The sequence below is a fragment of the Enhydra lutris genome, unplaced genomic scaffold (genome assembly GCF_002288905.1).
Source record: "Enhydra lutris kenyoni isolate GAN:26980312 unplaced genomic scaffold, ASM228890v2 scaffoldscaffold3, whole genome shotgun sequence".
Lineage (NCBI taxonomy): Eukaryota > Metazoa > Chordata > Mammalia > Carnivora > Mustelidae > Enhydra > Enhydra lutris.
Genome location: NW_019154087.1, coordinates 56,601,634 through 56,618,338, shown reverse-complemented (window position 1 = coordinate 56,618,338; position 16,705 = coordinate 56,601,634). Strand labels below are relative to the sequence as shown.

General features: G+C 37.7%; 1 protein-coding gene across 2 annotated transcripts in view; it reads right to left on the bottom strand.

Moving 5' to 3' along the window:
• The window catches only part of LOC111154756 (kelch like family member 2), a 106,291-nt gene that overhangs the window by 2,424 nt on the left and 87,162 nt on the right, over positions 1-16,705 (bottom strand). Inside the window, exons 9-13 of one of the 2 annotated variants that reach the window (XM_022514651.1) lie at positions 11,295-11,412; positions 6,984-7,181; positions 5,804-5,905; positions 4,230-4,358; positions 3,263-3,403 (exon numbers count right to left, since the gene is read on the bottom strand). In XM_022514651.1, the coding sequence (XP_022370359.1) occupies positions 3,263-3,403; positions 4,230-4,358; positions 5,804-5,905; positions 6,984-7,181; positions 11,295-11,412 (688 nt within the window). The remainder of the gene's footprint in view (positions 1-3,262; positions 3,404-4,229; positions 4,359-5,803; positions 5,906-6,983; positions 7,182-11,294; positions 11,413-16,705) is intronic. The other variant, XM_022514658.1, reaches the window with a different exon arrangement.

Genomic DNA, 16,705 nt, shown 5'->3' with positions numbered 1-16,705 from the left:
AAAAAAATTATGCAGAGAGAAAACAATTATTTTAAAAATCTGGGTAAATATACATATTCCTTTATGTATTTGGTGAGGTGGTCCAGAGACCCTTATTTCCTTGAAAAGGGGCAAGAAGAGAAAGTGGTGAACATGAAAACAATTCCCTTTGTATCTATAGTCTAATACCACTTCTGAGCTCCTGCTTCTTCCATTTATGCAGTAGTTGTTTTATATGACCACTAAATGATATGAATTCAGAAATGATACTGAATAGTTACTTTATCTCTATAAAGAGAGAAAGCATTATTTATTTCATTATTACTAGAATAACTCATTTTTTTGCAAAAATTCAAAATATCTAGAAAAGTATATATAAAAAAAGATCACCTCTAATTCTGTACTAATTAGAATAATGACCACTGAAATTCTGATCACTACTTTTGCTGACTCTTATCTATGCATATATACTCAGATACTTCTTTTTTTAACCTTAAAGTTGCTTATACTACACACACTGCTTTATTACGCACCCACTCCCAAACAACGTACCTTGGACATTTCCCTAAGTTAATATAGATCTACATAATGTTTAATGGCTGCATAATATTCCATTTATAATACCATAATATGATTGTCTTTTGCTGATAGATATTAAGTTATTTTCAGTTTTTTTATTTTTTTAAGATTTTTTATTTATTTATCTGACAGAAAGAGAGATCCCAAGTAGACAGAGCAGCAGGCAGAGAGAGAGGGGGAAGCAGGCTCCCTGCTGAGCAGAGAGCCCGATGTGGGGCTCAATCCCAGGACCCTGAGATCATGACCTGAGCTGAAGGCAGAGGCTTAACCCCCTGAGCCACCCAGGTGCCCCTATTTTCAGTTTTTTTGCTCTTATAGTAATGTTGCAATGAACAAGGATCCCTCTTACATACTTTTTTGCATACCTATGCAACTGTTTTCTAAGTATAAATTTTTACAAAGAAAACTGAGTTAAAAAGTAAACTTGTAAAAGCTCTTTATTTTAATATATACTTTAAAAGCATACTTTTAATAATTTTAAACAAGGTTCAGAACTGGTACCAGAGAGCATCACAACGACCAGAGGATGTTGTCCACACACTGGTTTCTGCAGTTTTGTAGATGGTTTTGCTAACCTAATTAACAGATGCTTGTAGATTTTTTTTTTAAAGGTTTTATTTATTTATTTGAGAGAGAGAATGAGAGAAAGCGAGAGAGAGCATGAGAAGAGGGAGGATCAGAGGGAGAAGCAGACTCTGCCAAGCAGGAAGCCTGATGGGGGGACTCGATCCTGAGACTCCAGGATCATAACCTGAGCCAAAGACAGTCACTTAACTGAGCCACCCAGGCACCCTGCTTGTAGATTTTTAACATAACAAAGTAATGACTCCAAATCTCTATATAACATTTAAAAGTACACTACCAATAGTATCTTTTTTCTTTTTGTTAAAGATTTTATTTATTAGATTGCACAAGCAGGGGGAGTGGCAGAGGGAACAGAGAACCCGTTGTGGGGCTCAGTGTGGGGCTCAATCCTAGGACCCTGAGATCATGACCTGTGTCAAAGGCAGACGCTTAACTGACTGAGCCACCCAGGCGCCCCAGCAGTAGTATCTTCTGTGCAAATGGAATGGATTTTCGCTACTCAAATTCAGTTTTGTTACTATTCTAATTTCTTGACAAGAAGCAAATGCGTATCATTTTAATATAGTTCAACTGTTTAAAAAGCAAGAGCAGGATGATAGTTTTACATACACAATTTACTGCCTTATTCTTCTAGCTAGAAGAAATGAGCTAATTTTGATTTGAAAACCGTAAAACACAGGTAGCGGGGGAAAAAATCAGACTATTCCAGTGTTTAGGAAAATAATGAAAGCTCAGAATGCAAATAAATTCCCTAATCCAGCAAGGCACATGCACATATTACTGTGGCTTTTCTAACCTGATATGTATTGGGGTCAAGCACTTATTCTACTTAGGGCCCAGATTTGTGGGTCTTACCATGGTTCTGGACTATCTATAGCCAAGAGATTTTTAGTAATCTCACCAAATACAATTGACCAGATGATGGGAAAGGTGCTTGTAGTCCCATATACTAGTCTCCCCTCATAATCACACAACTTAATTAGAAATTTTTTAAAAATAAAGAGAGATTAAGAAGAGCATTTTGTGGGGGGGGTGGAGGTTGCATCTTGCAAAATCATCCAGTAGTGTACAGTGAGTTTGAAAATCATGAGGAACTTATTTTGGACTATGGGAAATGGCATGAAGATAATGGAATTTTAAAGATGACTAGCATTTCCTGAAAAGACTATTTAGCTATGCTGAATCTATTTTCCGTTTCTATTTCCCTTCCATAGTTCTTCTTTTTAAGTAGTTAGTTCCCTAATCGTGAAGACCTCAGCTTTCTTAAAATTACTTGGCTGCTGTAGGGCACCTGGGTGGCTCAGTCAAGTAAGTGTCTGACTCCTGATTTTGGCTCAGGTCATGATCTCAGGGGTCTGGGATCAAGTCCTATGTCAGCCTCTGTGCTCAGTGGGGAGTGTGCTTGAGGATTTCTCTCCCTCTGCCTCTCCCCCTGCTCATGCTCTCTCTTTCTAAAATAAATAAATCTTGGGGTGCCTGGGTGGCTCAGGGTGTTGAGCCTCTGCCTTCAGCTCAGGTCATGATCTCAGGGTCCTGGGATCGAGCCCCACATCGGGTTCTCTGCCCAGCAGGGAGCCTGCTTCCCTTCCTCTCTCTCTGCCTGCCTCTCTGCCTACTTGTAATCTCTGTCTGTCAAATAAATAAAATCTTTAAAAAAATAAAATAAATAAATCTTTTTAAAAATTACTTATTGTTGATGTTGTTTTAGCTTTTCCAATTTTAGAAATCATGAACTATATTAAATTAGGGTAAGCTTCTTCAGATTCAGATAAACTACTAGCTTTTAACCTCATACAAATACTCAACCAGATAAACTCTGAGTACTGGGAACTCCAGTACACAATACATGGTATGCACTCAAAAATATCTGTGGTAAGAATGAATGAATTTAAGCATCAAATATAGAGGGCTCTTCCTCTGATTTAGTCTACATTATCACCAAAAAGTAGCCACTAAGCTAGGCATTCACTATATAAGATTACTATATAAGTTTCATTTTAAAGAGCTAATCTACTAGGAAACCCAAATCAGTAAAAGAAGGATGAAATTATACAGCAATACTAGTAAAATTCTGAATACAAATCAATATAAATTCCATAATTGTAAGCTAGACAGATACCTGCATTTCTTCTGCACATGTTCATATCTGCAACCTGTCTCCATGTATTGGTGGTGGGATCATACACTTCAACACTTTTTCGTACTAAAGGACCATCATGACCCCCAACAGCATATAGTAAGTTGTTTAACACACCAACACCTATAAAACACAAAGAACCAAACACGATAGTAGAGTAAAAGTGACAAATTTATAAGATCCTAGGGTTTATTCAAATGATTATAAAAGTAAGTCAATATTAAAGCACACAAAAAATGGAAATGAGGGGCGCCTGGGTGGCTCAGTGGGTTAAAGCCGCTGCCTTCAGCTCAGGTCATGATCCCAGGATCCTGGGATCAAGTCCCGCATTGGGCTCTCTGCTCAGCAGGGAGCCTGCTTCCCTTCCTCTCTCTCTCTGCCTGCCTCTCTGCCTACTTGTGATCTCTGTCAAATAAATAAATAAAATCTTAAAAAAAAAAAAAGGAAATGAATTGGTCTGACAAATGAGAATCTCAGTAAGAACTACTATTCTAAACATGGCATGTTAAATACAATAAAAATAATATGAGGGTGAAACACAAAGAGGGAAGTCCTTTAACATAATCCTTCTGAAAACAACTTTCACGGTAAAAGCAAACCAGTATTAAAGCACAGAACTTGTAAGAAATGGATAAGAAATGGATATGTAAGAAATGGATATGAAGTTCAGTACAAACTAAGAACAAAAACTCAAAGAATGCCAAATAATATAAATAATTAAGTGATACAAGAAGCCTTTAATATAGCACTTAGGAATTGTACAAAGTGATATTTAAATACAGCTATCTACCTACCTGCCTAATTCAAAGGAGATTTAACAGTGTCATTAAAATCAGGATATGTAATATATTTTCTGGTAATATAAAGAGCAGCCAATGAATCATTTCACTTGTTTATTAATTCATTTCCATCATTTTCATGCTTTAATCTAAATGAGTTGCCTACATACCGGCTCCGCTCCGTCTGGTGCTCATTTCTGCTATATATGACCACTCGTTTGTTGTAGCATTATAGCATTCTACTGTGCTAAGACATTGACGTGAAGCTCCATCATAACCCCCTACAGCATAGAGTAAACCTAAACATGGAATCACAAAGAAAGCCAGAATCATCAAAAGCTATTTCTTCAAGGCATTAAGTATTTTCCTCTACAGTAGCAGTTTCTCTTTTATTATTTTTATAAACTATAAAGATACTCCCTAGTGGTGACCAAAGGCATTATAAAACCACATTATGAAGCTCTGCAGGGCATATTTGATGATATTAACTTAAAATTTTCATCAACAAATCTGAATAATAGGGCGCCTGGGTGGCTCAGTGGGTTAAGCCGCTGCCTTCGGCTCAGGTCATGATCTCAGGGTCCTGGGATCAAGTCTCGCATCGGGCTCTCTGCTCAGCAGGGAGCCTGCTTCCCTCTCTCTCTCTCTCTGCCTGCCTCTCAGTCTACTTGTGATCTCTCTCTGTCAAATAAATAAATAAAATCTTTAAAAAAAAATCTGAATAATAAAGTACATTCATCGCATCTTTGGATAACATTTGGTAAGTAAACATCATGGGAAACAAATACCTTGGTAATCTTAGTAAAATGGGAAAGAAAGTTAAATCAAAAATTAATACCAGTATACAGTAGAATATTATTTGGCAATAAAAAGAAATGAGGTACTGATAAATGCTACAACACAGATGAACCCCAAAAAACATTACTTTAAATCAAAGAAGCCAATCACAAAAGAGCACATACTGTATTATTTCATTAATATGAAATGTCCATAAGTGGGAAACTTATACATAGACAAAGTAGATTAGTGGCTGCTGAGAGCTGGGGAGATGGGGGTGACAGCTAAGGGAAGTGGGGCTGCTTCTTGAGGGAATAAAAGTGTTCTAAAATGAATTGTGGTGATGTGTGCACATTGAATTGTACACTTTAAATGGGTGAACTGTATGGTATGTGAATTATATTGCAATAAAGCTGTTCTAAAAAAAAGTTAGTGCAAAGAATTATACCAATAGTGGGGAAGGAATGAGAACCCACAAATCTGCCCAGGCAGATTTAAAATAAAAAAAATTGCACCAAAAAATAATAGTTACAACCTTTCTTAAGCTCTTTTGGTGGACAAGGTAGGATATAAATAATTGTGGCAACCCATCCTCCTAAATGTGAAACAGCCTTTCTCCAGCAATAAAATTTTGCACATATGTCCTCTGATTTGTTCCCTCAACAACTGAATTGTGATCAGTTAACAGGTTTATTATAGGTTACAAACACAGAGAGAGAGAGAGAGAAGAATGGGATGAAAAAGAGGACAGAAGAAGAAAAAGGAGGACTGGAGAACAAGGGCTTCCAGAGTTTATATACACAAGCTAATTTTTAAAAAATGATAAAATTTTACAGCGGCTCTTCCTTTCCTTGTTTAAATGATCATGTGCTTGCCCATTTAGAAAACTGGTGTTTAGATTATTGGAAGGATTACTCTTAGCAATCAAAAAGCGAAAGATTCACCTTAAACAACTGTCAGCACCCACCTCCGACAACACCGACACCCACGCTGCTCCTCCTTGTGTTCATTGGAGCCACGTGAAACCACTCATTAGACTTTATATTATATGCTTCCACAGATGATAAACCTGTAAAAAAGCACAATGCTCTTCATTTCCTCCTCTAACAAAAAAACGTAAGGTAACTGTTCCTTTACATATATTACTAGGGAAAAGTACTTCAGGTATGTTAAATTGGTCTAAAGTAAAAGAGGAAAATGGTGGGATGTACACAGCAATTACATGATACATAGGACTAGCCTTTTTTCCCCAGGGCTCCTATCCAAGCTACTGACACTTCTTAGCTTTTTAAACATGGTAAGAGGACTGACAGTGATATGCATAAAGAAGAAAATTTATAGACTTAAGTACTCTTCCACTATTTAAAAGAACTCTTTAAAAAAAATTTATTTATTTATTTATTTATTTGAGAGAGAGAGTGCGCGAGCACAGAGTGAGAGGGAGAAGCTGAGCAGGGAGCCCAATGCGGAACTTGATCCCAGGACCCCAGGATCATAACCTGAGCCCAAGGCAGATGCTTAACTGACTGAACCACCCATCCCCTTAAAAGAACTCTTGATGGGAGCTTTTAAACTTACCTTTATAATACCTGTTAAAACACTCAAAAGTTGGGGCGCCTGAGTGGCTCAGTGGGTTAAGCCTCTGCCTTCGGCTCAGGTCATGATCCCGGGGTCCTGGGATCGAGCCCTGCATCGGGCTCTCTGTTCGGCGGGGATCCTGCTTCCCCCTCTCTCTCTGCCTGCCTCTCTGCCTACTTGTGGTCTCTGTCTGTCGGATAAGTGAATAAAATCTTTAGGAAAAAAAAAAAAAAAACACTCAAAAGTCTCCTACTAAATTTGCCACAATTTATTCCCTAAACATGACTGCTATGTTAATTCTTTTTTTTTTTTTAAGATTTTATTTATTTATTTGACAGAGATCACAAGTAGTCAGAGAGGCAGGCAGAGAGAGAGAGGAAGGGAAGCAGGCTCCCCGCTGAGCAGAGGGCCCGATGCGGGGCTCGATGCAGGGCTTGATGCGGGGCTCGATCCCAGGACCCTGGGATCATGACCTGAGCCAAAGGCAGAGGCTTTAACCCACTGAGCCACCCAGGTACCCCTGCTATGTTAATTCTACTACAACATAGAAAAGACCAAAAGAAAGCTACCTGTGCTGCCATCAAAGCCTCCCACAGCATACAACAATCCATTCAGTACAGCAGCTCCCAAAGTGCTTCTGCGGTCCCGCATGTTTGCAACACTGGTCCACTGATCTTTCACAGGGTCATAGGAATCTACAGTGCGGACTCTCAAGGAGCCATTAAAGCCACCGACAGCAAAAACAAGCCCAGCCATGTAGACCATCCCTGCCAAAGAAATCCAGCAGTTAACGATGAGTATGCAGCCAAACGACCACACTATCTTAAGGCTGCGTTCCAGTAAGTCCACAGCTGTTGTCAGAAAATAAACTGCTCTTGGGAGAACACCAACTAAATAGAACTCTATTCATTAGCAAGAATATCTAACCACTAAATTGTCCTCCTTTCCAAGATTATTAAAAAATGCAGTGGTGTGGGCTGAGGCATTATTTTGACTCTTGGCTTTTTCAAGTATTTATTTACAGACTTAAATACTGAGGCAATATTTGCCAACTGCTTAAACCTGTATACAGCTCCCACACCTTTCAATTTTGGATCTTCCACTCTATATGTTTATACTCAATTTGCATAACGTACTGCCAGTTTATCATGTTAATAAGCTAAATCAGGGGTTGTGATTTTTTTTTTTAGAAACTATGAGCCAGGAGTGGTTTTTACATTTTTTAATTGGTGAAAAACAACCAAAAGAAAAAGAGTATTTTGTGACACAGGAAAAATTACACGAAATTCAAATTTCTACACCCATAAAGTCTCACTGGAACACAGCCCATTCATTTATGTAGTGTCTAGGACTGCTTTCGTACTGCAGTGGCACTTGAGCTGTGACAGAGACCATATAACCCACAAAGCCTGAAATACTTATTTTCTGGTACGGTAAAAAGTTTGCTGACCCTGGGCTAATGAGAGGTTAGGGAATCCCTGGATGGAGAAGCCAAGTTGCTAGCTTCTGGGTTTAATCACTTTTTCACTTCTCTAAGCTTTTTCCTGTGGTTGTCCTGATCTGAGCAGCCCCTCTTACCACCCACTCTGCTTTCTTCAAGTTTCAAGTCCCAGTGGAAGTTCCACATTCTCTCGAACCACTTTAGCCTGAAGGGATTACCTCTAGCTCCTGAACCCCCCAGAGCAAATCGCACCTAGATACGCATTTGAGGTTAGTAAATCTCACACAGTCTGCATTTTCATCACTATACACTGTTCCAAGTTTTACTGGTCTTCAATTCTGTAGTGCTTCTGTCACGGCTCAGCTTGGGACAGGCACAGTGCCTCACAGTTCTCTGAATCCAGCTGGGAGACCAGGAATCAGCAGTCCAAAGTGCTGACCAGCTGAATGTTTCATATGATGTCATCAGGCAAAGCACAGACCGCGAACCCCGGTCTTACCCTCTGGTGCTTGATCCCCCAGCTCCCAAAATATGTATGGATGTGCAGTCCTTCCTATGGCATGAAGACTCTTTACAGTTCAAATGAAACTGCCTGTGTTGGCAGCTCTCTGTCAGGGAAAGGAATGACTTTTCAGTCCCTGGTTCGATGAGGAAATGAATACTCAAGTTACTTTGCGGTAAATCTCAAGGATTTGAGGAGAGCTGTGGGCAACAGACAATTTAAGTACACAGAGAACTAATGAATGATGAAGAGTAAACCCTGGATTTCCTGCGTGCCCTCGATAAAGAAAATGTGGTATTTCTCCTACGAGGGAACAGAGCAGGCAGTATGAATCATGAAGAACATTGAGGAATGTTCACTGTGGGAATCTGGACCATTGCAGTGTTCATTTTCTTTTCTCTCCAAACAAAACAAAAATTTATCATCTCTCAGAGATTTGATACAATATGCTTAGCAAGTGCTAGGGTATTTCAGGTGATAAGGAAGAAAACGACGTATGAGTCCAAACACTCTGGGTGGAGAGGGGGTGAACTAAAAGAACTGATACTCCCCAAAGTTACAGGGAAGCCCCCAAAAGTTTGAGTAATTTGGCCAGAATTCCACATTTAAAGAGCATCAACTCCAGTCTGCAGTGGGTGGAGAGGCACATTGTGCTTTCACGAGGGCACTATGAAGGTAAAATTTACGCATGAAAAATACACTTTGGAATGGACCCAGTCTAATGAGTTATAGTGCAATAAAAAGGAAACTGAATCAGGAATCAGATATGAAATGAGAAACCAGTTATAAATATCAGGGAAGACTCCAACAGTAACAATAAAGAAAAAATATCAAAGAATGACCTTGCCAAGAAACATTCAGAACCATATAAAGAGAATGTTAAAAATCTACTGAAGAAAGAAGAAGCAAGTCCTACCACCAGTCATGTAACTAGTCCCATCGTATCTTAAAACAAATTATAAAGCATAGTAATTATAATGATAACTGCTCTATTTTGAAGCATAAATAGACAAGATGAGTCAATGGAACAGGACAGAATATTCAGAATAAAACCAAATAAATGTAGAAACTTAGTATATGATAAAGGCAGCATTTCAAATGAATGGGAAAAGCTGAATTAGCCAATAAAAAATCTTCGAACTGGCTACCATTAAAAAAAACCAATTCCACATCTTAATTCTTATATCAAAATAAAGTCTAGATGTTTCTGATGTGAATATAAAAATTTAAATTCTGCAAATACTAGAAAAATTCATATTTTAAAATATAATTTTGTTTTAGGGGAGAAACCTAGCAGACACCACCTTAACCAAGTGACTGAGGTTAACATCACCAGAGATAATCATGATAACCTCCATCTAATCATGAGAAAACATCAAACTGAGAGACATTCTTCAGAACACCTAACCAAGGAATTAAGGGAATGAAAGATAAGGAAAGACTAGAGCTATCACAGATCAGAAGAGACTAAGAAAATATGACAAATGCAATATGGGTTTCTGAAACAGAATAAGGACACTAATGAAAAAACACATAAAATATGAAGTCTATAGTTTAGCTTAAATAGTAATGTACCACTGCTAATTCCTTAGTTTTGAAAATCGTATCACAGTTGTATAAGATATTAAGAAATGAATATATCAGAACACTTCATAGTATCTTTGCAACTCCTAAGTGTAAAATTATTTCAACATAAAAAGCTTAAAAATAAAATAATTTTTTAACTTAAATAAAAAACATGTATATACACACATACACAAATAGTTTTGAATAAGCCCTTTCTACACAATGAATCCTTAAATCCAAAGGCAAACCTTGATGTACAGAATTTCATAAAATGGCAAATATTTTATGTGGTGAAAATAACACAAGTAAAATCAAAAAAGAAAAGATTAATACAAATATTCACACCACATATGACAAACAAAAATGATACTTTCCTTACCATATTATCTGTCAAACCAGTGAAATAACAAAAAATGGCAAAAATCGTAAACGGACAATTCAGAAAGATGTTGAGCTCTCCTCATAATAAAAGAAGTACAAGGTAAGATGAGATAACATTTTCCATCTACCAGAGTGGCAAAACTCAAAAAATTTAATCCAAGGTGTTGTTGGGAATGTAGGGAAATGGGTACCTTCATATTTTACTATTTGTGGTAGTAATAATTGGTGTTTCCTCTTAGGATACCCTTTGAATTAGTACTTAAGTTCTAGAGTTTTACCCCACTAAAATATATTGGCACATGTACGTAATGATGTAAGTGTCAAGGATTCATTGTAGCACTGTTTATAATGTAAGATTAAAGACAATTTTAATGTTCAACAAAAATTAGCAAAAACTATACTACATCCAGACCCACCCCCAAATATTAAACAGCTCTTAAAGAATGAGATAACTGTGCTGCTATGTAACCATCACCAAGTAACCAAGATAAACTGCTAAAGTACTACGTTCCATTTGCTATGGGAGCCATGAATTACGGAGTTTGAGTTTGAAGAGCCCTTAGGGGTTTACAACTGCCTTTCTGCTTGCAGTTTTGGCTAAAACAGTTTTGGCTAAAGTCTATTTCAACAAGTGTTTATAAAATGCATGCCCGGAAGAAGGCAACTAACTGTGGATTATATAGCAAAGTCAGGAATCTCTTAGAACGAAGGGTCCCAACCTAAAGAATTATTTCTCAACATTTGAGTAAAGGTAACCAGGAAAATATCCAGCAAATTACTAGCTATGCCACCTTCTACTAGAGAATCAGAAAGATATGCAAAGATGAAGACTAAGTGGCTCTCCCCAACAATGTCTTGGGGCATTCATGACATATCTACTTTAATCAAAGCTTTTCTAGTAAAGAGTCTTCTAATTAATAAAATAAGACCTGAGAGTGAAGCTCCCAATGACCCAACAGCAGAGAAATGACCACAATGCATCATGCTTACCTGCCCTACATCTCCTGGAAGGTAATTCTGCTACTTGGTGCCATCGCTCTTCTTTAAAGTCATAGCATTCCACACTTCGGATAGCCTTTGGTGCTTGGCCCCCAACTACCACCATCAACTGGAAGGGCAGAAATGTAAGCACTTGAATAAGCAACTATTGAATATAGAGGGATTTAAAATGTCTTACAAAGACACTGATGTGGAGAGTGTTAGGATGAAAATGGTAGGGTGAGCTGGGGAAAAACAACCACCTAATCAACACTTAATAAACATCAACAAAGGGGGCACATGTTAGAACTACAATTCTATTATCTAGCACATTTAGTCAAAAATAAGGATTTCAGAAACTAGACTAAGTTTCTGATCCTTCAAGCAAAAGCAGTATTAAAGCCAAAAAACAGCAGGCACTCAGCACTGGCAAGGCTGCGATAGGTCATAGGGCTTGCTATAAACTAGACCCTGGCTTTGTAATGACCAGGGATTAGGTCTCCACAATTCAGACAGAAGTGAAATCTATGTTAGTAGGTAGGTGAAATGAAAAGGGCAGTAAGGTATTAAAAGAAACATGAAAAAAGGAAAATAAAAAACTATTGAAAAGGAGGGAGTAACTGAACTGGAGTTCACAAGAGAGCATACATTCCTAGATCTCAAGTAGAGACCTACTTTGATGCCACACAAATAAATCAATCTAAAGGACAGATAATGGAGATACCCGGAATCATAATGAATGAATGTACAATAGGCTAGTGTTAAGAATAAACAAGGTCTACAAATTTCTTCAGTTCAATCCAACTATTTACAAAGTGCCTATCATCTATATTTGTCCAGAACTGTGCTAGGTATCATACACATAAGAAATACAAGACAGTCTCTACCTCCCAAGAGCTTACAGATCTCACTAAGGAGACAAGACCCATGAAGTAATTCAAGAACAATATACAATTATGCATGACCAAAAAGGTATATGATTAGTATAGACATGAATCGCTAATGCTGATCAGAAAATGGAATGTTGCCATAATTCAGTGAAAACTTCTTGGAGGGGGTGAAACCTTGAGAGACAGATGGAATTTAGCTGTCACTGGGTTTGTCTTCTACCAAGTACAAAGGGGCACTCTTTGGCAACACTGAAAACACAGCTATCAAATTGGAAGAACATAACAGTTAATGATATCACGCATGGAAAACTTTAAAGAATGGCAAGAACCTCAGGGGAAAGATGATGATGATAGGAGGAAACAGATGTTCAAAGGAAATAAAAAGTCAAAACAAAAGGAGATGGAATCACTCATACATACAAAAAGGGGAGGTTTGCTTAGCAAAGCAATGACCTACCTGTACTTAGAACTACAGAAAGATGGGTATGGCAAAAACATGATTCCTGAATCAGAGTAAATCCCAAGTTTCCAAAAAGAAGACTCTTTTAGTAATTTATTAACTGGAGAGTAGAAGAAATTTTAAAGGTCTTAAAAAAGAAGACTGAGCATAGACCAATAACATGATTTTTTTCAGATATGTCACTCTTCTAATGTTGATGCAAATAAGGAAGAATTAAGAAAATCTGCAATACTCTCCCTGCTTTCACCCAAGCGGAAAAAAGGGGAGGGGGAGAAGAAAGGCAGGTTGTAAAACCATAGAGGTAGGACAGACAGAAAGATCAACCCCATATCCAGCTATTTATGTAAGATAGATCAGCATTTAAACTTCTAAACACTGCCTAGCAGTTAGGCAATAGTTAACACAGGCTTGGTTAACATCTCCGAAGATCACTTTTACAGAACAAATCTCTGAAGGCAATACTTTTCAAAAAATCCATGAGGGGCGCCTGGGTGGCTCAGTGGGTTAAAGCCTCTGCCTTCAGCTCTGGTCATGATCTCAGGGTCCTGGGATCGAGCCCCGCATCAGGCTCTTGGCTCAGCAGGGAGCCTGCTTCCCCCTCTCTCTCTGCCTACTTGTGATCTCTGTCAGTCAAATAAATAAATAAAATCTTTAAAAAAAAAATCCTTGAGAAAAAATACTGATTTATTAGATTTCATGATTCTCAAACTTCGAATCTCACACTTTCCGTGCAGTGGTTCTCTTCTGCACATCACAATGAAGACAGAAGGGAAAACGCACTAATGAATACAGAGAATGGCAGTATTATCTGTCCTGAGCTCACCCAAGAACAGTAGAATGAGGTGAGGATTTGGGACTCCCAGGAATCAGAGAGAAGAGAGACAAAGAATGGATAATGGGAACACAAGAGAGCAGGGCTATTTGTATGAGATCAAGAGACTGCACTAAAAACCACTGTGCTACTAACCATCAAAACAAGTGATCATGACTCTGACACCACAGTTATTTGTAAAAGGCATCTGATCTGTTTTGAGAAACACCAAACTAATTATGCTACTATAAGGGAATAGAAAACTGGAAACATTTTTTTTTGTATAGAAAAGTTCAATGTGACATGTTTAAAGAAGGCAAGAGGTAGGGAGTTAAACAAACCCAAGCGACCATCCTAAAATGCACATTAAACTTTGTTTTTTCGTTTTCTTCACCTACTAAATATTAGGTAGAAAATGCCTCCCGAAAAATCAAGTTTCGTAATTTTCCAGTTGGAAATCTCAACAGATATCCTGAGTAAAATGAATACATACACAGAAATAATATGATAACATTTCTAAAAATACAGACTCCAAAGTGAAAAGGCAACAAAGTACAGGAGCAAACATAGTTTCTCATTATGATGTCCGAATCCAAGAGTGCCTTACACACTCCCAATATTGTTTACTGAAAATGCAAAACTAATGTATGAGATAAAAAGAATCATTCATGAAAATCTGTATGATTCCACACAATCAGTGCCTAATATAAAAAGTACTAAGTCACTGTCATGGAAGAAATATTACTGAATATTGCAAAAGTTTCCTTAGCACTACTACCACATTTTGTCTGATTTGACTTATCAATACCATGATAAAATGCATCATTATTATAAAATATGTAAGCATGAGAAATTAACCTTTGCATTATTCTTACCTACGTATTCAGAATTAATCTTGAATATAACCACTCTAAAATGGCAAACAGTGTTGCTGAAAGAGCATCCAATACAAGTATCTTTTCAAAAATATGTGTAAATAAATTTTTTAAAATTATTTTTATTAAAAAATAAATAAAATTGTTTTTATTAACATATAATGTACTATTTGCCTCAGGGGTACAGATCTGTGAATTATCAGGCTTACACACTTCACAGCACTCACCATAGCACACACCTTCCCCAATGTCCATAACCCAACCACCTTCTCCCTACACTCTCACTCCCAGCAACCCTCAATTTGTTTTGTGAGATTAAGAGTCTCTTATGGATAAAAATATTTTATATGCTTATAAAAAATAAAATTAAAAAAAATTAAAAAAAAAAAAGAGTCTCTTATGGTTTGTCTCCCTCCTGATCCCATCTTGTTTCATTTTTTCCTTCCCTACCCCCACAACCCCTACCCTGCCTCTCAAATTCCTCATATCAAAGAGATTCATATGATAATTGTCTTTCTCTGATTGACTTATTTCGCTCAGCATAATACCCTCCAGTTCCATCCACATCATTGCAAATGGCAAGATTTCATTTCTTTTGATGGCTGCATAGTATTCCATTGAATATATATATACCACTTCTTCTTTATCCATTCATCTGTTGATGGACATCTAGTTTCATTCCATAGTTCGGCTATTGTGGACATTGCTGCTATAAACATTCGGGTGTACATGCCCCTTCAGATCACTATATTTGTATCTTTAGGGTAAATACCCAGTAGTGTGATTGCTGGGTCATAGGGCAACTCTATTTTCAACTTTTTGAGGAACCACAACACTGTTTTCCAGAGTGGTGGACAAGCTTGCATTCCCACCAACAGTGTAGGAGAGTTCCCCTTTCTCTGCATCCTCTCCAACATCTGTCGCTTCCTGACTTGTTAATTTTAGCCATTTTTACTGGTGTGAGGTGGTTTCATCTCATTGTGGTTTTGATTTGTATTTCCCTGATGCTGAGTGATGTGGAGCACTTTTTCATTTGTCTGTTGGCCATCTGGCTGTCTTCTTTGCAGAAATGTATGTACATGTCTTTTGCCCATTTCTTCATTGGATTATTTGGCCTTTGGGTGTTGAGTTTGATAAGTTCTTTATAGATTTTGGACACTAGCCGTTTATCTGATATGTTATTTGCGAATATCTTCTCCCATTCTGTCAGCTACTTTTGGTTTTGTTAAATGTTTCCTTTGCTGTGCAAAAGCTTTTGATCTGGATGAAGTCCCAATAGTTCATTTTTGCCCTTGCTTCCCTTGCCTTGGCAATGTTTCTAGGAAGAAGTTGCTGCAACTGAGGTCGAAGAGGTTGCTGCCTATGTTCTCCTCAAGAATTCTGATGGATTCCTGTCTCACTCCTGTCTTTCATCCATTTTGAGTCTATTTTTGTGTGGTGCAAGGAAATGGTCCAGTTTCATTCTTCTGCAGGTGACTGTCCAGTTTTCCCAAAACCATTTGTTGAAGAGACTTTTTTTCTATTGGACATTCTTTCATGCTTTGTCAAAGATTAGTTGACCATTGAGTTGAGGGTCCATTCTGGGCTCTCTATTCTGTTCCATTGATCTAGGTGTCTGTTTTTGTGCCAGTACCATACTATCTTGATGATTACAGCTTTGTAATAGAGCTTCAAGTCTGGAATTGTGATGCCACCAACTCTGGCTTTCTTTTTCAACATTCCTCTGGCTATTCGGGGTCTTTTCTGGTTCCATATAAATTTTAGGATTATTTGTTCCATTTCTTTGAAAAAAATGGATGGTATTTTGATAGGGATTGCATTAAATGTGTAGATTGCTGAAGGAAGCACAGACATTTTCACAATATTTATTCTTCCAATCCATAAGAATGGAATGTTTTTCCATTTCTTTGTGTCTTCCTCACTCTCTTTCATGAGTACTTTATATTTTTCTGAGTACAGATTCTTTGCCTCTTTGGTTAGCTTTATTCCTAGGTATCTTATGGTTTTGGGTGCAATTGTAAATGGGATCAACTCCTTAATTTCTCTTTCTTCTGTCTTGCTGTCCGTGTATAGAAATGCAACTGATTTCTGTACATTGATTTTATATCCCGACACATTACTCAATTCCTGTATGAGTTCTAGCAGTTTTGGAGTGGAGTCTTTTGGATTTTCCACATAAAGTATCATATCATCTGCAAAGAGTGAGAGTTTGAGTTCTTCTTTGTCAATTCAGATGCCTTTTATTTTTTTTGTTGTCTGACTGCTAAGGCTAGAACTTCTAGTACTATGCTGAATAGCAGTGGTGATAGTGGACATCCCTGCCCTGTTCCTGACCTTAGGGGAAAAGCTCTCAGTTTTTCCCCATTGAGAATGATATTCACTGTGGT